Source organism: Cyprinus carpio, chromosome A14 (genome assembly GCF_018340385.1).
Source record: "Cyprinus carpio isolate SPL01 chromosome A14, ASM1834038v1, whole genome shotgun sequence".
Taxonomy (NCBI): Eukaryota; Metazoa; Chordata; class Actinopteri; order Cypriniformes; family Cyprinidae; genus Cyprinus; species Cyprinus carpio.
Genome location: NC_056585.1, coordinates 25553083 through 25574294, shown reverse-complemented (window position 1 = coordinate 25574294; position 21212 = coordinate 25553083). Strand labels below are relative to the sequence as shown.

General features: G+C 35.8%; 1 protein-coding gene across 2 annotated transcripts in view; it reads left to right on the top strand.

Moving 5' to 3' along the window:
- LOC109093737 (glycine receptor subunit alphaZ1-like) overlaps nt 1-20895 on the top strand; it is a 52481-nt gene extending 31586 nt beyond the window's left edge. For both annotated transcript variants that reach the window (XM_042770364.1, XM_042770365.1), the window contains 4 exons: nt 461-598; nt 5179-5393; nt 8043-8189; nt 18823-20895. In XM_042770364.1, the coding sequence (XP_042626298.1) occupies nt 461-598; nt 5179-5393; nt 8043-8189; nt 18823-19113 (791 nt within the window). In that variant the 3' untranslated portion in view covers nt 19114-20895. The remainder of the gene's footprint in view (nt 1-460; nt 599-5178; nt 5394-8042; nt 8190-18822) is intronic.
- The last annotated feature ends 317 nt before the right edge of the window (nt 20896-21212 follow it).

Genomic DNA, 21212 nt, shown 5'->3' with positions numbered 1-21212 from the left:
TATTTCACATTTTTATGATTTAATTAATGATTAGCTTTTTATCAACTCACTATTCACTATCAACTCACAGATGTTTAATGCATTTTATAATGTTGATATAAAAGTGGAATATATTTATTTATCTTTCTGTTTTTTATATCAATATGGTACATTTAGTGGTAAGTTTAAAACAAGTTTGATAAAAAGTCATCGAAAAAGTAGTCAGAATGAATTACCTAAAATGAGTAACTTAGATTACGTTACTAATGTAACAGTTTTCATCATGTAATCTTGTAATCAGTAATGGACTACAAATTGTAAGTAATCTACCCAGCTCTGTGCATGTTTAAATAATTTCTTTCAAAGTTTGAGGATCCACTAAAATAGGAGCCGAAACCATTTTCAGACCTGCTAGCACAAACTGAGCTTGGTTTTCTGCCATGGACAACACTCATCTATTGTTTCATTGTTCCTCCACTAGTTGGCTACACAATGAATGATCTTATATTCGAGTGGGACGAGAAGGGAGCCGTGCAGGTAGCAGACGGACTGACTTTACCTCAGTTTATATTGAAGGAAGAGAAGGATCTGCGCTACTGCACCAAGCACTACAACACAGGTGAGTGTGGTTCATCTGCATGTGAAGCTGTAGTGTGTGTTCAGTGCTGACATGACACTAAATGTGGCCGGACACAAATGCTAATCACTGTTGTTGGATCTATTGTTATGAAGCACTTGGTACCAAAATGGGTTCAATGAAAGGTTGTGGATCAGAGCTCTGCTTTGAATCGTCTTTGTGAACTTTCGATTGGGTTAAATACCATCTGTTCAGCCAGCGTTGACAATCAGGATTTGTTACACTCCAGATAAACTGGAAAATTGCTGAAGGCCAGACTAGTTCAGATCGAAAAAATGAAGCAAGCCAAAACAGCAGGGACAGTCAGAGCAGATTTCCTCTTTTTTCTTGAATTATTAACATTGGGATAGTGAGAGTTTGTGTGTTTTTCTTGTGTTCAGTAAAGTTTTATTAGACATACTTTTTTTACCTTTGCATTCACATTAGGCTTTTTGTTTTGTTTTGTTTTGTTTTGTTTTGTTTTGTTTATCTGAAATCATAATAAACAGGCTTGAGAACAAAGAGAACTTGTAAGGGTTAAAAGGTTACTGTATTATGTTAAAATTACATTAAATGTTATGCAATTAACGTTTCATTTAGTAAAAAGGTGATTCAGATTTTACCATTCCAATTATATGATGTATTTATAATGGAAAATAAAATAGAGTACTATCTTAAATATTCCTAGCATTGATGTTCAGTCACGAAAAACAAGCAGAATTAAATCTTAATTTGAATATTTAAATTCAGATGTTTGCTTTAAATAGAATTTTCTCGAGAACAAGACAATTACATGATTTTCATTGTCTATAACAAGCAATTACAGGCATTGCTACAACCTGAGATACACCGTAAAAATGTCTTCATTCATCCGATTAAAAAAAAAATATGGAAATGATTCACATCTGTATTTTTATAACTTGAGCCAATGAAAAATAAATAACTTGCCCTAAACTGTCTATGAAAACTATTTTAGAAAACCTGGCAAAAAATAAAATAAAAAATAAAATAAAATCTTGTTTAAGTCAGTTAATTTAAATTCTATTTTTGATCTAAACAAACAAAAAAATAGACTTAATGAAAACAAAAATTCTCAGTTAAGAAATAAGATTAGAAATTGTTTGTTTTGTGATGACTAGTCGAGCTTTGTGTTTATTACACACTCTTAAGTTTAATTTAAACATTTTAGAAGAAAATTTCAAAAGGCGCTTAGAGGCGTTTGCATCTGAACTCTTAATTTTCTCCTCTTTGGGTTTACAGACTCTGAAATAAAACAAAACAAAAATATATTATTATTATTATTAACACAATTTATGGTCGATGGTCGATCTGTGCGTCTCTGCTCAAATTCAGATATTAAACTGCTTTTATTTTGGTGGTTTCCCAGTGAATAAATAAAAGTTTCAGAGTGAAGCGCTGCGTGTCATGGGCTGAACTCGAACACATTACCTGCTTCACTCTGAAAACTGCACCACATAGCTATTTTTATATTAAATCACAACCTTCACAATATGACTATGGCATTAAGCTATAATGCAATATTGATTATATTTTGATATATAGTGCACCCTTAATTAAAAAAAACCTCATTTGGGCGCCCCTAGCATTTGATATTTTGCCTATGCGACGGGCCGGCCCTGCCTTCTTGTAACATATTACTGGAAAATTAAAGTTTAAAAATTAAAAAGATATTTACAAAAGGTTAATTACTTGTATAGGCTCTTGCTAATAAAAAAAAGTTAAAAAATTACATTTAAAAAACATTTATTTACAAAAAGTTTACACACATTTCTGCTCATGCAGACCCATCATTTCCATTTTGTATCAAGTATTATTCATCTAGATATTACTTTTCTCGTCTGTATTTGCATATGTGACCATGAGGTAACCCAGAACAAACTAATACCAGTCAGAATTCATTACCATAATAAGGATCAATATTTGCACAATTATCTCTCTCTCTCTCTCTCTCTCTCTCTCTCTCTCACTCCTGTCTGAGGTGCATCTCATATGCAGGAACAGATCATATTTCTTTGGTTTGCTTTGTTGCACTTCACCTATCACTTTGGTGTTTGTGCGCATCAAAGTCCATGGAAGATCTTGAAGATGCCCTGATGCTCTGGTCATCCCTCACTATCTCTCTCTCCCTCTCTCTCTCTCTCTCTCTGTATAGTTGTGTTGTTCCGTTGCAAGCACTGGACAGTCGGCCCTGTGCTCGAGTACTTGCACTCTGCTGCTCCCCAGTCAAGCATTAACCGGAAATTATAGTGTTGTTTTTCTCAGATTTGTTAATAGCAATCTATTTTGATTTGCAGACCAGACCTAAGCTCTGCCGTCCAGCCTCCTCTCGGTTTGTGTTCCTCATCCGATTGCATCCTACAAGCACCTTGGGAGAAATAGATGTGGTTTTAATTTTAGCACTGGTCAGTTGCATCTATCCTGTTTTTCACCTGGCTGTTTACAATCAACAAAGATCGCAGTCCAAAGAAAGTGTTTGCTCTCTGTGTTTGAGCTTCTGTTTGAGTCAATACCTCTGTCTGCTTTTTATACTAGCATGTTCCTTTGTCTTTATCTATATTCATAAATGCAACAATGTAGTCAATACATAATATTCCCAAGGGTAAGGGAATAATCTAGAGGTTTATGCTGCATCAGCTCAATAACAACTGCGAAAACTCGACAATTCCAGTTCAGCTGAGTAAAGGCTAGAAGGTAACTGAACCTTGACCGTGACATTTTCAGCTCAGCTGTCTAGTTATAGTGTGGGAACATGGAAGCGCCACGAGCCTTTGAAACTAGGAAGGAGAATTGACAGTTTTGGTTCAAGTTCCTGTTTCTTATAGCAGTTCTGGATCCTTAATGGATCCATTTTTTTTTTTTTTTTTTTTTTTTACTTTAAATATAGGAATGAGATTTGACAATTATGGTTCTATTTACGATTCCCGGTTTATGATTACAATTACTCTTTTTTTTTTTTTATAATATATATATGAATTATATATATATATATATATATAAATTGTCACTGAATTGCAATTATAATCATATTTTGCGTTTTTAAAGGGGTCCTATTATGCTCTTTTACAAGGTTCTGATTTTGTTTTGGGGGTGTACTAGAACAGGCTCTCATACTAGGTTGTTCAAAAAAACAAATAATTTTTCACATATTTTACATTATAACAACACCTCTCTCCCCAGTCTGGCATGAACGGCTGGAATAATTCCTGTATCAAATGAAGGCCCACCTTCTGAAATACGGATGTGCTATGATTGGTAAGCTGCACCAGTCTGTGTTGTGATTGGTTAGCTGCGCCAGTGTGTGTGGAATGATTGACAGCACTCGGCACCTGGTCAGGAAATGTCCTGCCTCTTACCATAGCCGCCTGCTGTGAGCTTCAGTGTAAATATTGCGTCAAAATCAAATCAATTTGAGCGTGATTTAAACCCGGATGATTGTAACCACTCTAAGCTTGTCTGTCTTGGGAAAGCTAGCGTGTCTCCGACATAGAGATAACACTCATTGCGTACTGTAGTGCAGCTCAACCAGGTCTCGTCCCATTCGTCGATCTTTGTGATATCACAAATCCTGGAAAATATGCATTGTAGTCCAAACGAGTCCTTCGTTCTAGTTTATGAAAAGTGATTTCTGTTAAATAAAGTATCTCCTTTTGAAGTAGACTTTGAGCTTTGTAACTTTGCAGATCTTTTTTATGCTCAAATAGCAACATTACAGACTAACTAAAGATGAAAAAGTGAAAAAGCATAATAGCACCCCTTTAAATTTATTGCTGCATGATTAGATCATTTTAATAATACATTTTTAACAATTCTTCCAAAATGTGTTTACATGGACTTTTTTCTTACTTTTGCAGATTTATTTATTTTAAACAAGCAATACTAAACAAAGCAAAATGTCATAACATATTTATTTATTTTTACATTCCCAGTTCCTGGTTAGCAGTTCCTGATCCTTAATAGTTCCTCTTTTGTATTTTCAAGGAAGAAATTCTTTTGCCAAATGATTAGATAATTTTAAAAATAAATCAGTTTTAAACAATTCTTCCAAAATGTTTAAATAGGCTTTTAATGACTTTTGCAGAGATTTTGCAGTTATTTCATTTATTTATTTATTGAGGTGACATAATTGCTAATCATCATTTATTTTTGCAAAGTACTACTGACAAACACATAACACATATCTTTAACGGCTTGTTATCAAATGGGAAAAATAGTCAGTAAATTCACTGATCCAAGTCTGTAAACTGTATATATTTAATTCACTAAAAATCAGACTGCACTTGTTGCAGAACCAGCTCTTAAGAGTCATTCATTCTGTAATTGGACTGTGCTGGTCATGCTCTGATTTGCTTCATAGATTCAGTATAGGTTTTCTAGTTTGGTAAACCGTTATTGCAATCGAACATCATTTGGTTCTGGTATTTTGGAACCGTTTTTTTTAATAAGAACGAGTCCTTGCTTCCCAGCCCTGTTTAAATGATGTCTCTTACCTGCAAAGACAAAGCACTAGAGAATCAAATAAAACATGTGTTGATGATGAAAACCGCATACTATTTGTGTTTCAGGGAAGTTCACCTGCATAGAAGCTCGTTTCCACCTGGAGAGACAGATGGGCTATTATCTGATCCAGATGTACATTCCCAGTCTCCTGATCGTCATTTTGTCTTGGGTGTCCTTCTGGATCAACATGGACGCTGCCCCTGCCCGTGTAGGTTTGGGGATCACTACTGTGCTGACCATGACCACCCAGAGCTCAGGATCAAGAGCTTCTCTTCCTAAGGTCAGTAGGGTCTCCATCATGCTCATCCCAACAATACAAATCCCTGATGGCATAACCTTCACTCTGTTCAGCAGCATATTATTGATGTACCACTGCAGTATGTAATGGGCTGTACTAGGTTCAATTGCTGTCGGCATAAACATTAATTCTGACCATGCTGGAACCTTGTAAATAGTTTTAAGACTTGAGATGCTTGAAATAGGCAGCAGCTTTGTTAACAGTCACACATGTGCTAGAAAATAATGTCAGTGTCTCATGCATCTTTGTATCTGCCCACACTGAGCTAGAAAAGAAAGTAGGGCTGCGCCATTAATCGAAATTAAATTTAACATGACGATTATCAAATCGCAAAGGCTAGTGAAATTCGCTTTAGATAAAAGCATCTGCTAAATGATTAAATGTAAATAATGTATGCACTTTATTAGTGTTTCAGTAAATGCTGCTCTACACAAACTCCATCTCTGCATCTGTTCTGTTTGGGTCACTTAAACATGCATTTGGGAACACAACATGTGACAACCATCTTCACATACTTGAAGAGATTGTCAACTAATGAGTTTTTGGTTGATACTGTATGTGGTTTTCCATCTAAAAGTTAGATGGTTTTAAGTTCGAAAAAACAATATACTGGAATTATTTTTCTTCTTATTATTATTATTATTACATTTTTCTTAAATACTCAATTTATTGTAAAATATTACAATTTATTTTACAGCGAAATTGCAATTGTAATTTGTTTTTAGTAATTTGTTTATTTGTTTTGTTAATGTTTAAAATAATAATAATAATATAGTGAAATTTTTAAATATTTAATTTAATATTATTTTAATATTATTCTTTTATTTACTTTTTACTTATTATTATTAATAATAATAGGCTAGACTGTGCAGTGCTTAAAACAAGCGCAGAAAAACCTAGATTTTTTAAAATGGCATTTTAAATCACAATCACAATTTTTATCAGAAAAATCATTGTACAGCCCTGTAAGAAAGTCTTAGACACGCTGACATCTGGAGTATGTCCTTGATGCCCAAATATGATATCTAGGTGGACTTGGTTTTGAGAGACAGCCATGATATGTGTCTCGTTTGTGTAAGTTCATTTTATAATTTATAAACGCATATTTTGTAATATTTTTACAAGGCTACTGCAAAGTTCCAACTGTAGGATTGAATTGGTTGTAAATAATGTTTATTACAAGATGTTCAGTGCCAAATTCTGGCCATTCATAAAGAATAATCATAATAAGAAGAATAATAAGTCCTTTTCATACCTATTTAGCCTGCAGCATTGGGATGGCCAGCATGTGGCTGTACAGACGATTCATTATTCATTAATGCTTTGCATTGATAGCTGTTTGTGTTGATGATTCTTCAATGACCTGCTATTATTGGCCATTTATTTATTTATATACAGCTTATTTCATTTGTAATTCTGGCGGTTGACAATTCATTACTTTTTAACAGAACAGAAATTGTGTCCATCATTTCCGAATCTCTCTTTGTGACCTTAAATACACTTAAACTTAACATCCAAATCAGTCAAATCATGTAACTAACTGATTTTAAAAGCACATTAAACTGCAAAAGATGAAAAAATCCCTTACTGCTCTTGACTGAATAATGTTAGTAGCTTCAGTAAGAATCAGTGTATATTTAATTCATACAGTGACTCAGGTTTTAATTACCATTTTGACAACTTATTGTTTAATGTAGTACTGTGTTTTAAATTGTGCAAACAGATACATCCATTGGCTTGTTCCAGTCTGGATAGTCTCAATAGTACATCACAAAATTGGGAAGATTGCAATTCAGATTGTGATTTTATGTTAGCTTAACAATAAGATCATGATATAATATTCTGAATAGATCGCCCACCCCTATGCAGCAGTAATGATCATGCATGTTTTTAATGTCATCACTCAACCATGTCATCAGATTGCTGTACCTCCACTATATCCAGCTACATCTATCTATACAGTTTTGTCATTTGGCTAAGGCTCAAAAGACTATAAGGTTTTGATAGTAAGTGTTATTGATGCAAATAATTATAAAAGTTTCAATTAACAAAGAAATGTTTCATTAAGAGCATCTGAGATTAGCGGTGAAGATCAGAGTGGAGTATTTCATCAGTGCTGTCTCAGCCCAGCACGCTCCCATCATTCCAACAATGCTTTGTGAACCGTGCGCTCTGTAATGCCACCTAAACTCCACAACCACTTTGGTCACTGGCTTGTCAAATAAAGTGAGTCTCAGCCAAGCTGTCGGGCCGGTAGCCGAGCTCTTTTCCAGGCCAAAGAAGCAGCTCTCGCTGCGTCTCCTTGAGCACACTTTCTGACGCTGATTACACAAATGTGCATAAAGACTCGGCTGCTATGCTGCTTAGCCTAAATTTTTAAAATTGACTTATTTTATTCATCAACACTTTGATCCTCAATCTCATACTGAACAGAACAGTCCTTTAGCTCTCTGGATTTCAGATTAAAGGTATTCTTCCCTATAGTGGGCATAACTTACGACTTTCTCAGCTGGAAAGTTTTGAGCACTTGAGCTAAGCGAGTGACTCAGTGAGTGAACTTTCAGCCAGGCGGTGACTCAGAGTTGTTCTTCGTTGCTTATTGCCAGTCCTGTTGCTTTCGTCTCGCTGCAGGTCTCGTATGTGAAAGCCATTGACATTTGGATGGCAGTGTGCCTTCTCTTTGTCTTCTCTGCTCTGCTGGAGTATGCGGCAGTCAACTTCATTGCACGCCAACACAAGGAGCTACTGCGCTTCCAGAGGAGGAGAAGGCATCTTAAGGTGAGCCCTACAGTCCAAACACACTTCATCTATACACCCTGCAGAGCTAATATTGCACTGTGATGAATATTCACTGTGTTGGGGTTTCAAACCTTCAGTGTTCTCATGGTTGCATTCGGAGGTACAGAATATAGTAAAAATTTCATCAGGGCATCGAAGAGCAGAGTCTGACAAAAATGGCATGGTGTCACACACAGGGCTTTCAAACTTGTGCATTATTGCTGATGAAAATAAAAACACTAGTATACTAGTCAAACTAGTGTCCTTAAGAAGGGATGCTTAGGGGTCTGCAGAACATTTGAGATATTTTTTATTTTTTATTTTATTGCTAACATATAAATTAATTATGTTTAACACATTTAACAGAATTGATAAATATTGCTGAAAATAAATATAATAGTTAAATATTTTGTTTTTAATTGCCTTAATAAAATAATAATATATGCCACTATTTAATGTATTTAAATACATGTTGTCTTTATTATGTTTAATTCAAGATTAATATTTTTCACATAGTGGTTTTATATATATATATATATATATGAAAATGCTGAATTTTTAGCATCATTACTCCAGTCTTCAGTGTCACATGATCCTTCAGAAATCATTCTAATATGCTGATTTGCTGCTCAAGAAACATTTCTTCTTATTGTTAATGCTGTATTTTTTTTTTTTTTTTTTTTTTTTGGAAACCATGATACTTTATTCAGGATTCTTTGATAAATAATAAATAAAGTTAAAAAAGAACAGCATTTATTTGAAATATAATTTTTTTGTAGCATTATAAATGTATTTACTGTCACTTTTGATCAGTTTAAGCATCCTTGTATTAATTTATTTAAAATATAATCTTAACTAAAATATGACCCTAAACTTTTAAATTCTAGTGTATTGCCATTATATTTTAATAAAGAGGTCTTCCATTATGGAGTCATCATATTTGGAGTTGCGGTTTAGATGTTCTCTCCTGACTTCAGCATGCTAAGACTGAAACCAACATAATGCGAGTTGAAGTTGAAACATTAATGCTCCTTCCATTCATAGAGTAATGTGAGTTGGCATGGTGAAATCTTTCAAGTGGCTGAGAAAGCTCAGAATAAATCCTGAATCTCACCGTTGTAATCCTCAGTTTGCCTCTGGGCTGCTTGTAATAGGTGCAGTGAGATTAGTCTCTGGTTCTTTTAGCCCCGTACAGGTAAATCCACGGAGACAGTCTACACAGCCCTTGCTGATAGCAGGTCTTCCACCATTCAGACGCCAAGGGCAAATGGTGCAAACTGCAAATCCAGCTGTTCGGTATAAATGCCACAGTTTTCCATCCAATAGATGCGCAACCCAAGCAGCTAGTGTTTGGAAGGTTAGCATGGTGCAGATAGCCACTGCTGATAGATAACTACACCAAATAGCTGTCTTTTTGTAACGGGTTAAGTCTTTACTGTGATTTTTTTGATTCATTTAATGCATCCTTGCTGATTAGAACCATTAATTTCTTTCAAAAAAAAAAAAAAGACTGACCCCAAACTTTTCAATGGCAGAGTATATTGCAAATATTTCATTGTTATAATATATGTTTTGTCTGTCATTGTTTTTGTTCTCAAAACAATAATTCTCCTTTTTGTGTTTGACGTCATGGCTTTGGATAGTCGCTAAAGGGAACGCTCTCAGCTCTCACAAAGCTCACATGACCATGGCTGCATGCTTATATATTAGTGTGTATTTGTAGTGTTTCTATTTCAGGAGGCGCAGCTCAGCAGTAGGTTTGCTGCATTATCATTATCACCAACTGGTTAATGAAATTCCCTGGCCACAGTGATCCACGGCTGGGGTTCAGCCCTTCATTCTGCTTCACTGGGGCTATCAGTCAGTGCCTGCTCTCTGCACTGCAGCCCGGAGCTGTCACCTCCCTGCACTACACAATAAAACAACTCCCCGGCATCACCACAGGAGCTTATCGACCTCCTCCTCCTCCTCCTCCTCCTGCATGTGCCTCTGAAAGGCAGCTGGCGTCGGGTGTAGAAAGAGGATTCCCCCTGCTGGACAAAGCAGAGATGTGTGCTCAGCAGTGAAGGGACTGACCCCACAGGAAGCTTGACTTGAAAATACCTTAATATTTATTAGCTTTTTGCTAAGCTTACATTAGCTATCTTTCTACTGAGTGCCTCAAACTCTTAGGCTGCTTCCAAAATTGCATACTCTGACTAGGTACTTCTGTTGAGTAAGTATGTAATTCGCAATCATTAAAAAGTATGTTCTATATAGTATGAATGAAATCTGGATGTACTGCATTTGGTTGCCCTTCACAAATCCTCTCCTGTGGCCCCATGGGATAGTAATGTGTCCATAGAGTCCATAGTTGGATTCCGGAAGTAAAAATCCCATTCGTTTTAACTATAGGGGAATTGATTTTAACGATAACTTACTAACCATTAAAGACAGACCTACTGTGAGCTACGAGATTCTTAATCGATGCTTTTGTTGAAGCCATCAGCCTGCCTTTTTTCAACTTTAAATAATTACGTTTGACCGTGGAATTTCTAGTGAAAAAAAAAACCCTTATCCATGATTCAACAAAGAAATCTCCTCCAGAATAGCAAAAAAAAAAAAAAAAAAAAAAACATATTTTGCAATAAATGCAAAATTTGTTTCTTTATACATAACCAACATCTTAAAATAATAATAATAATAAAATATATTCATCCATTGTTTTTAACTTGATTATTCGCAATGCTTCATGGGATTGTAGTTCTTTCCCTCAAAGTCTTTTTGTCTGATTTTCAAATGTAGTTTTCCTTCAAATCAAATGTTGTGATTCACCTAGTAAGTTTTTTGGTTCATGGCTTAAAACTTTTTGAAATCCTTATGTAAAAAAAATGATGTGAAAGATATTTCTGAAATCAAAGCCACTAAAAAAAAGTGGATGGACACTGTTTAGATTAGATTAGATTAGATTAGATTAGATTAGATTAGATTAGATTAGATTAGATTAGATTAAACCTTCATTCATCCCACAATGGGGAAATGTCTATGTTACAGCAGTGTAAGAAATATAAATCTATATAAATACAAAAGAAAAAATAATTACACTATTAAACCGAACAAACAAATTGCACAAATTATTACTTTTTTGCCTACTATGTAGTAGAGTAGTATGTATATATGTATATTTGTATGCAGCCTTAGTGTGATTGAAAAAAAAAAACATGGGTGCTCTTGCTCCCAGAAGTCAGCTAATCAGGTTTTACCTATGAATTATTTCAACCAATCGGAGTGAAGGATGTTAGATCAAGAATAATTAGCTGAATTCTGAATAGCATAGAAGCACATAAAAATATGAAATAAACAGGAGTAGTATGTTAGTATGCTACTACAAATTACTAATGTGTTTAGTATTAATTACTAATGTACTAACTAATAATTACTAGTACTAATTACTAATGTACTAACTGTTTACTAATGTAAATTACTAATGAACCAATGTTCCAGTTTTTTGTGCAAAATGCACCAGTCAATGAACAAAGCCAAAACTAAAATAAAAATGTAAATATAATTTATCATTATTGCATGCAGCGCCTTTAGAGTTCAAACGAAAATGCAAGCCCAATTCCCAGTGTTTAATCTTAAAAATGTATTACTCAAGAACAAGTTCATTTGCATAAATAGACTGTAATTTAGCTCTCATTCTTCAATGAAATGTTCTTTTATAGCGTTTGACTAATAGTTAGATTATTCGCTGGAACCAGTCCAGTTTTTTGTTACAGCATGCAGGTTTAATAGAGTAGACTACCAGAATGCCCCTGTGCCAGAATGCATGGGTTGGCAGAGCTGTGTTAATAACTGGGTGAAGCAGTGTGACCTCTGGACTGCAGATGTCTTTGCTTTGCCTAACAATGACATGAGCATATTAGCAAGTAGCCTATTGATGGAGAGTAATCGCCTCGTTAGGGCTGATTGTGATGCAGGGTGGATCGCTCATAGGGAACTCTGAACGCTGCAGCTGCTGTTCATATGAGGGAAGATTGTCTATGCAAATAAGCATGAGCAGATAAGTAAACCACTGCCGCACTCCTCTGGCTTGCCGTCCTGAGTTGGGCTGGTAAAGGTGCAGAGCGAGGCTGAATTGTCTTGTTGTATTCGGTTTGGTGCAGCCTGAATTATATTGCAGCTCAGTGTGCTGGAGTGTTTAACAGAGCCAGAGGTGTTGAGTGGACTTGGCACTGGACTGTAGTGTGCTGCAAAGTACTGCAGTCTTTTGTTGTTGCTTATTACGCCACTCTCTGGAATTCTTGATTCCTATTGTTCAGTCAAATCATTCAAATGTCAGGTATTTTTGAATAATATCCATTTTTGATTAGTAAAATGCATTGGTAAGAAATCATTTGGACAACTTTAAAGGCAATTTTCTCAATATTTCGATTTTTTTTTGCACCCTCAGATTCCAGATTTTCAAATAGTTGTATCTCGGTCAAATAGCAAACCATACATCAATGGAAAGCTTATTTATTAAGCTATCAGATGATGTATGAATCTTAATTTAGAAAAACTGACCCTTATGACTGGTTTTGTGGTCCATGGTCACATATAATCTAAGATTACTAATTTTAGGTAATGTTTTCTGACTACTTATAGATTACTTTTGTAGGCTGCTTTTGACATTGCATTACTCAAGGGTTTCCCAGACTCGGGTAAATGAAAGAACTGCAGGGGTTTTATGATTTGATGATAAGCCAATTAATTAATTAAAATGCAAAATTAAAATTAATACACTAAATGTAATTTTTACATTTGAAATATTTTATTTGTTTATCTCCGTGTCAGTGTTACCATTAACCAACATCAGTTTAGTAGTGTCTATTAACTTGCATTATTATTTGTCTCATGCATGTTATAAATGACTGAGAGGTACTTTCAGAATTCAGAAGTGTGGATCGCTAATTCATTTTTATTATAATTACATGGCCTTTCTATATTGTGAATATTGAAAGCTAAATGATGTGACACACAGTAGAATTTTTATAGAAAGAAATGATGTGACGCAGTAGAATTTTTACAGAAAGAAACATTTAAAAGAGAAAAAATAAGAATTAGGGAGAATCAATTAATTATGAATGATTTACTGCCATTTTGTGAATTATTTTTAATTATGTTATCCATAACTGTAATCTGATTACAAGCATTTAAAATGTAACATAACCTAATTACAAGTTCTAAATTCTTTAATCTGATTATATAATCCAAATAACATCAGTCACTACCCAGCACTGTTTGCTAAAAACAGTATAAACAGTATAGCTGTGCTTTTGTCTCTCTACAGCCTACAAGTACAATACAAAATAGAATTAATCAGTATTTAATGTTTATTTATATTTATACTGATGCTTGGCCTAGCAAACTTCCAACAGTATTAAAATTCAGCATGTAGCATGTCCTGCGCTGCTTGTGCTGCAGACATGGATGACATCTCAAATCATGTTCAGGAGAGGATTACTTTTCTAAAATGGGTTGAAAAAAAAAATCCCATAGTTGCATTAAAGGAGAGACCTGAATCATTTATAGAGACAAAAATAGCACTTTTGGACGAACTATTTTGGCTTGTCAATAAGCAACCACCCAGAATAGCCTGAAAACCCTATAGCAACAAGTTAAAAACCATTCAGAGCAACTACATAGCAACACCTTGGCAACCATTTAGAACAACCTGGAAATTAGCATTAACGTTCCCTCGAGAAAAAACAAAAAAACACATAATATAATTTTTGCATTGGCTTTTGGGTTATTGCTTAAAATAAGCTCTGTGACCAACATAAAATTCAGGATTCTTTTAAGTTTTGTTCATAATAAGATAATCTTCACAACATAACACAACTTTTGAGTTTTCAAGCCTTAATACAATCGGCAGAAGTTAAAACCTAAAGTTAGGCTATAAACAAACTACACCATGATCACTTGGCTTTAACGTCACCATTACTAAGATTTCCTTAAAGGGGTCATCGGATGCTACATGCACTTTTACAAGTTGTTTGAACTGAAATGTGTGTTGGCAGTGTGTACACAACCACCGTATAATGATAAAAATCCACGCAGTGTTTTTTTTTTTTTTTAATCTACTAAAATCTTTACCCCTTTCTCAAATCACACCGATCTAAGATGCCTGTAGTGTTGCTTTCGTCAATGAAAATTGACTAAATATCGTCGTCAACGAACCTTTATCATGTGACAAAAACGAGACGAGACGCAACGTAAATGCTGGTCATGTGCAGATGACTATAATTAAATGTATAATGCAATATTGTTGACGAATAAAAACGAGACTAAATGTGGTTTACAAAAAAAAAAAACTATGCTAAAATGTCTCTTCATTTTTGTTGACGAAAACGAGACGAAACAAAATGTTATAACGTTTTTTCGTCTCGTTTAGTCGTGTTATTATTATTTAGCAGTATTTCTGTTTCTGTGCAGACGCAACCGACGTCACTTCCTCAAGCCCCACTCGCGGCATTATTTAGAAGACGATGTAGACAAGAATGAATCCTAAGCAATTTAGGTGTTTTGTTGTTGGATGTAATAATGAACGCAGCAGTCGTCATTTACTCCCGACATCTGAGCCGCTGAAGACGCAGTGAATTACGTTTGTTTCTGAAGGGAATGCGCCCCCGATCTACATAAATGTGTCTATGTTCGCACGAATCATTTGTGATCCAGTGATCCACCAACAGAAGTAGTGAGTATAAGGTTTTTTAATGAACCTTTGCAAATCGCCTTTCCTAATAATGCGCTAATTAGCAAGTTTCACAAGGAATGTGGCTAAAGTAAACAGTCCCTCAGAGAGCAGCTCGGAAGAGAGGGGCGTGGTCAGCAGATCTCATTAACATTTAAAGTAAAATGCTACAAAACGGCTTGTTCTGAAAAAAGCTGTTTTTGACAGGGTAAAAAAGGTGTTTTTTACACTACCATTGAGAAATTTTAACCAAACTATGTTACAGACTTTTCATTAAGATCCTAGAGAATCATATCAGCTTGTGGAAAAAGGACATCCGATGACTCCTTTAACTCTTTCTGTCTTTATTTATAATCTACAAATTTGAAAGTTTGAGCTAGACTATTTTGCAAGACTGTGATTATTAATAAGGCTGTAAAGACTAATGTGTATATGAGTTTACCTGTTCAGCGTAATGTTGTTTAAAGTGCCTGACAACCTCTACAGTCCCATTAAGCCAATCGTTGACAACCACCTTATTCAAGACATGTAAAAACGCAAAAAATTTTATGGAATATTATTGATAAATTTTATGTAGTAGAATAAAACATGAAATATCTTGAGCTTGTGTTAACCACAGACCTTATTTCATTTAACCAAAAACCCATTGATTTTGGATTTTAGGACACATTCCTGTAGTGACCTCTATTGCGAGGCAAGCATTTGCATTTTTCTTCCTTCCTTCCCTTTTTTTTGCAAATTCTTTGTTATAAGAAAATGCACAAGGCTAAATATGTAGCACTATTAACGCAAAAGGGAAGTGTTCATTTAGCAAGCATATTTAGAATCAATGCTTTGCCTGAAATGTTGCTCTGGAGCCAGCAGTTCTCATTATACTCCGGAGGTCACTGCACAGGGTGACAGGAATAGAGAGTTTTAGATATGGTTGGACCTGATACAGCTGATGTCAGTGACTGTTTCGAAACAGGGCTGAAAATAATTCTGTGCATTAAAGAAACCTGAAAGGCATAATATGCTTGCATGATATACATCGAGCAAATGCTATTTGTCGGCTTCTCATTTAAATTCCCAGCATTTATGAGGGCACAGATGTTTATTGGAGAAAAATCACATTTTTTGTAAACATATATTAATTTAAGACTCATAACCATTGGGCACATCAGCATAATGCCTGAATCGGTTTCACACGTAGCTCATAAAATATTCATTCCAACTCACCCATAGGTGCTAAAACAACAGACATATGTAAATGCAATGCATTGTAATGTCCTACACAGATAAATGTAGTACATAATCCTGGTCTCAACATGTACGGAAGAGGTGACTTTCACTTTAATACTTTAATATACTTTAATATATGTTTTATATAAAATCATCACTGTCCCGTACATCTGATGCGAAATATTTTGAATATATACGATAAAGGCTTGAGGCTGCTACCTTACAGCTATTTCGCTTTCTAACGTTTATCACAACATCCCAATAAAAGACATCAGTCACATCTACGGGCTTTGATTGATGAAGGAGCCGAGAGGTCCTGTATATAACGGTGGAGGCCACACCCCTGATTTGCAAACGCTGCTGTGAGCTGCATTCTGATGCACGGCCATAATATTGCACTCCGCTGTAAACCTCGAGGATGCGGGTGAGCGTTCTGCTTATTGTTTTTTCCCTCCCCTCTAACAGTCGGACTGGGAACACGGCTGGCACGCCTAATGCAGTAATGGCGGATTTTTAATTAGGAAGGGAGGGTAATGAATCTGGCAGGGGCCGGGCCGGGAGGGAAAGTGACGCAGGACACAGCGGTGCTGCAGCCCGGCTCCTCTTTACAGCTCCACGTCACGTCTCGGAGCCACCACATTAATCACATGGCAGCAGAAATAAAGCCGAGCATCCGTAATACTTACAAATGGTGAGCCAGTGCAACTGAAGGACAAGAAAAGGTTGTAGCACCCCGGCATCAAAGATAGCGTCGTATACAAAAACAAAGGGGCAGTGGAATAACATCACCCCTCACACACACACACACACACACACATCCTCGTGTGATCTTCCATTTACCCCGACACACATTAACAGTTATAAATGGGATGGCTGAAAGACAAGGACAGAAGGAGGACAAAGTGTCTAAAAATGGAGTCCTGCATAGAAAATGGCTGATCTTTCAGTAAAAGCGAATGGGATAGTTCCCCGCGCTAGATTTGCACCTGCAAATTGGAAACATGCATTAGGAACATAATGATCCTATTTCGCATCCGCATTTTGTGTTTAAACAGGCACAATCATGGAGAAATATCTAGCCGCACTGAAATGTAATTAACCGGGGTGGTTATTTTGGTTCTGTTTTCATTAACGTGTACGATCGAGTCCATCTGCTGAATCTCAAATAAGAGCGTGTGAAGGTGGGGAGGAGGGCAAGGTCAGTCCATTAACTTGTGTGAGATATTGTGACCTCTGACTACACCCTGTGCCGTCTAGCTCGCATATGGCAATAGTTAACACCCATAAAAACACGTAATCCATCCAACAAGACTGGAGGATTTTAAAGGGTAGTCCTCCCCAAAATAAAAAATTCTCTCACCCTCATGCCATCCCAGATATATACAAGTTTCTTTCTTCAGATGAACATAAGATTTATTTGTTTTATTTTATTTTTTAGAAAAATCCAAGGAAGGTAACCCAAAAGTTGTCTCAAAGACCACACAAAATGATAGTAACCCATATAAAAAAAAGTGAAAGGTGATAAGTGTTTAAAACTTTAAAGCTTAAAACTCTAAAAAAAACTCTAGCTATAAACAATACACTTCCGTCACGGTTCACAATATGCGGCTGTTTTTGTCAAGTGTAACTAATGAACCCATGTATGACAGTTGGCCTGAAACGATGATTCATAGCAGGGGTGTCCAGACCTTTTACTGGAGGGCCACTGTCCTGCAGAGTTCAGCGCCAACTCCAATTAAACACACCTGAGCTACAGTTATCAAGGTCTTCAGACTCAACGAGAAACTTCCAGCCAAGTGTGTTGGAGCTAGAGGTCTGAACAGGCTTTGACACTGTAGCCCGTACACGAGATCGTTTGACTCGAGGGGCACACTGAAATTTAGAGCCATTTCTCCTTCTATCCTGACAAGTTCTCTAGCCCCTGCTGCAGAGAAACACCCCATAACAGAATATCAGCACCTCCATGCTTTAACAGAGGAATGCTGTTTGCTGGATTGGATATCCGCCAGACCTATTGTTTGGTGCCTATCTAAGTCAGAGGAAGTGCCTTTATTTATATAGCGCTTTGCTGGATTGGATATCCAAAGCAACTGACAACTACAGAGGAATGCTGTTTGCTGGATTGGATATCCGCCAGACCTATTGTTTGGTGTTGAGGCCAAATATCTCAATTTTGGTTTTGTCTTTTTTTGAGTATTGGAAGCTTTGTTGTGACCCTCCCACACAAGCCACATTTGAGGAGAACTTTTGATATTGTTGTCACATGCACACAATGACCACTCTTTGTCATAAATTCCTGCAGCAGCTTCAGAGTTGCTGTAGGCCTCTTGGTTGCCTCTCGGACCAGTTTCTAACTGGTTCTTTCATCCAGTTTGGAGTAACATCCTGATCCAGGGAGGGTCTGTGTTTTACCAAATACCTTCCACTTCTCAATAACAGACTTCACTGAGCTTCTAGGCATTGATAAAGCCTTTGATTTATTTATTTTTTGTATCCATCTCCTGACTTTTGCCTGTCCACAGCTTTTACTTTATTAACTTTTTGGGGGGAAATCGTGGGAAAGAAGCCTTATTAAAACATCAGTGTATCATCAGAATGATTTTTAATGATTTGAAACTGATATTTTAAGTTGCTTTAATAACAGTGCATTGTTTAAGGTGGAGTGTGTGAGTAATGGGTTTCTTGACCGATTGACAGGAGGACGAGACGGGAGACGGCCGATTCAGCTTCGCCGCCTATGGCATGGGTCCGGCGTGCCTCCAGGCCAAAGATGGCATGGCCATCAAGGGCAACAACAACAACGCGCCCACCTCCGCCAACCCCCCTGAGAAGAGCGTGGAGGAAATGCGCAAGCTCTTCATCAGCCGCGCAAAACGGATCGACACGGTGTCGCGCGTGGCCTTTCCGCTGGTCTTCCTCATTTTTAACATTTTCTACTGGATCATTTACAAGATCATACGCAGCGAGGATGTTCACAGTATGAAGTAAAGAGATGCGAATCCATCCGCCTCCACGCCCCTCCCCACGTCCCACCGTGCCCACCTTCCTCTCCCTGCAGCGCTCTCACTCGAGTCCCCAGCAGAGGTATTTATTCCTTTTTTCGTCTCTTCCTTTCCTGTCCTCCTGAATAATCCGGACCTGTGCAATAGCAATGCAGTAAAATGCATGATATATGAATGTGGCAATATATTTACTAAAAAAATGAAAATGACTAAAAGTAAATATTCAACTTAAGAACTTCTGAACTGATGACTGGGAATCTGAGAGGAAAACTTGTCAAACTTTTTTTTGCAACTTGAAGACGTACTGCATTGCGAGAATATGGAAAAACATTACTGCTGTAATATATCATATATTTAAATGATAATACTTCAGCCATTGAAAATGAAACATTTTTGTCTCCAGGCAGTTTGGGGCTTCCATGAATACACAATGAAAATATGCTTTGGTACATGTGTCCTGTGGTCTCATGATGTTTCATTCTGATATAGATTATTAATGGATCTTGATGAGTGCCAGTGAAAAAAATATATTTATTCGAGCTGTGGTCAGTGTGTTTCTCTATCTGTGCTCATTTTCAGGTTTCTTGTTCTTTGTTTAAAACATCAGATTATGTTCTGCTCATGTGTCAAACGTCATCTTTAGGTTGAACAAAAAATTACTCCACAATTCCATTTATTTATTCATGCATTCACCTTTTGATATATAACCTAAATAAACTAAAGCTAAAATACATAGGGGTGTGAAAAATAAATATAAATATATGTAAATAAAATATACTTTTAAGTCTTTGCTTATCTTTTTTTTTTTCTTTTTTTTCTTGTCATCATGGGCAGAAAGAAAAGCGAAGGGATCTTTCATAATTCATATTTCATACAGTGTTATTTTTCTAAGCGTGGTTTAGCAGTACAGCCAATGCCATGATTATAGATCTATATTTCCAACCAAATGTATATTACAGTGATTTTTCAATCTATATGTAAAAACACTGCATTGTGCAACAGAATAAACAAGTGCACAAAGGTTTAGTTTATTAAATTTAGGATGCATCTTCATCTGGCTTCTCTATGCAATAATCGGATATGCAATTATTTTCAGTGTTCATCATGTTAAATATGGCCATTTTATTCTGGAGGTCCCCCAAAAAATGCTATTTCATACATGTTCAATTTTCTCTTACAGTCATGTTCATTTGCTGTCTATGCATGGCTAGGTGTTTTTTTTTTTTTTTTTTTGGTGCAGATGATATAGATGTCATTTGTCACTTTTGTAATGTTTTGTTTGACTGCTGAACTGAAGAGAAACACCATTATATAAAGTGAGCATGTGTCAGGCTGTGTGATAGATGCTCTGTGCAGGATATGCAAGATTTTGCCATGCGTAACATACTTTGTTTGTGTGTGTGTGTGTGTGTGTGTGTGTGTGTGTGTGTGTTGTTTGTTTAAAACCAAAGAGCAGTTTTGTTACTCTATTGTCATTGCCTTTCAGGTTTTCGAATTTTACCATTTTTTGTCTTCATTTCATCCTGTTTGAAGTGATGTGGACATTGACCAATTTTGTAAGGCCTGTAACATTTGTAATTTATTCAATTTTTCACACATGTATTTACCTACAAGCGTATGTCTTTATACATTGCAACTGGTCAGTCATTTTGTGACAGTAAAATATCAAGAAACACAAACTTTCATTTAGATCTAAATAATGGTATCATAATGTTTTGATGTGCATGTATAATTTTGGTTAAGAGTGAAGCTTGAAGTTAATAGTTTATTAATGGAACATTTTATTTAATAAAATGTATTTGATTTATTATTATATATATATATATATATATATATATATATATATATATATATATATATATATATATATATATATATATAATAATTATATATATATATATACATATATATATTTAAAATTGTATTTAAAAAATATATAATAATTTAATATAAAAATAACAAGGAACCATGGTAAATTTGAAGGGCTATTTTTGATTATTAATGTCAAATCTTCTCCCTCAAATGAATTGGCTTGTGATTACAGTGCTGTAAAAAAAACTGGTTTACACCTCACCAATGAAGACA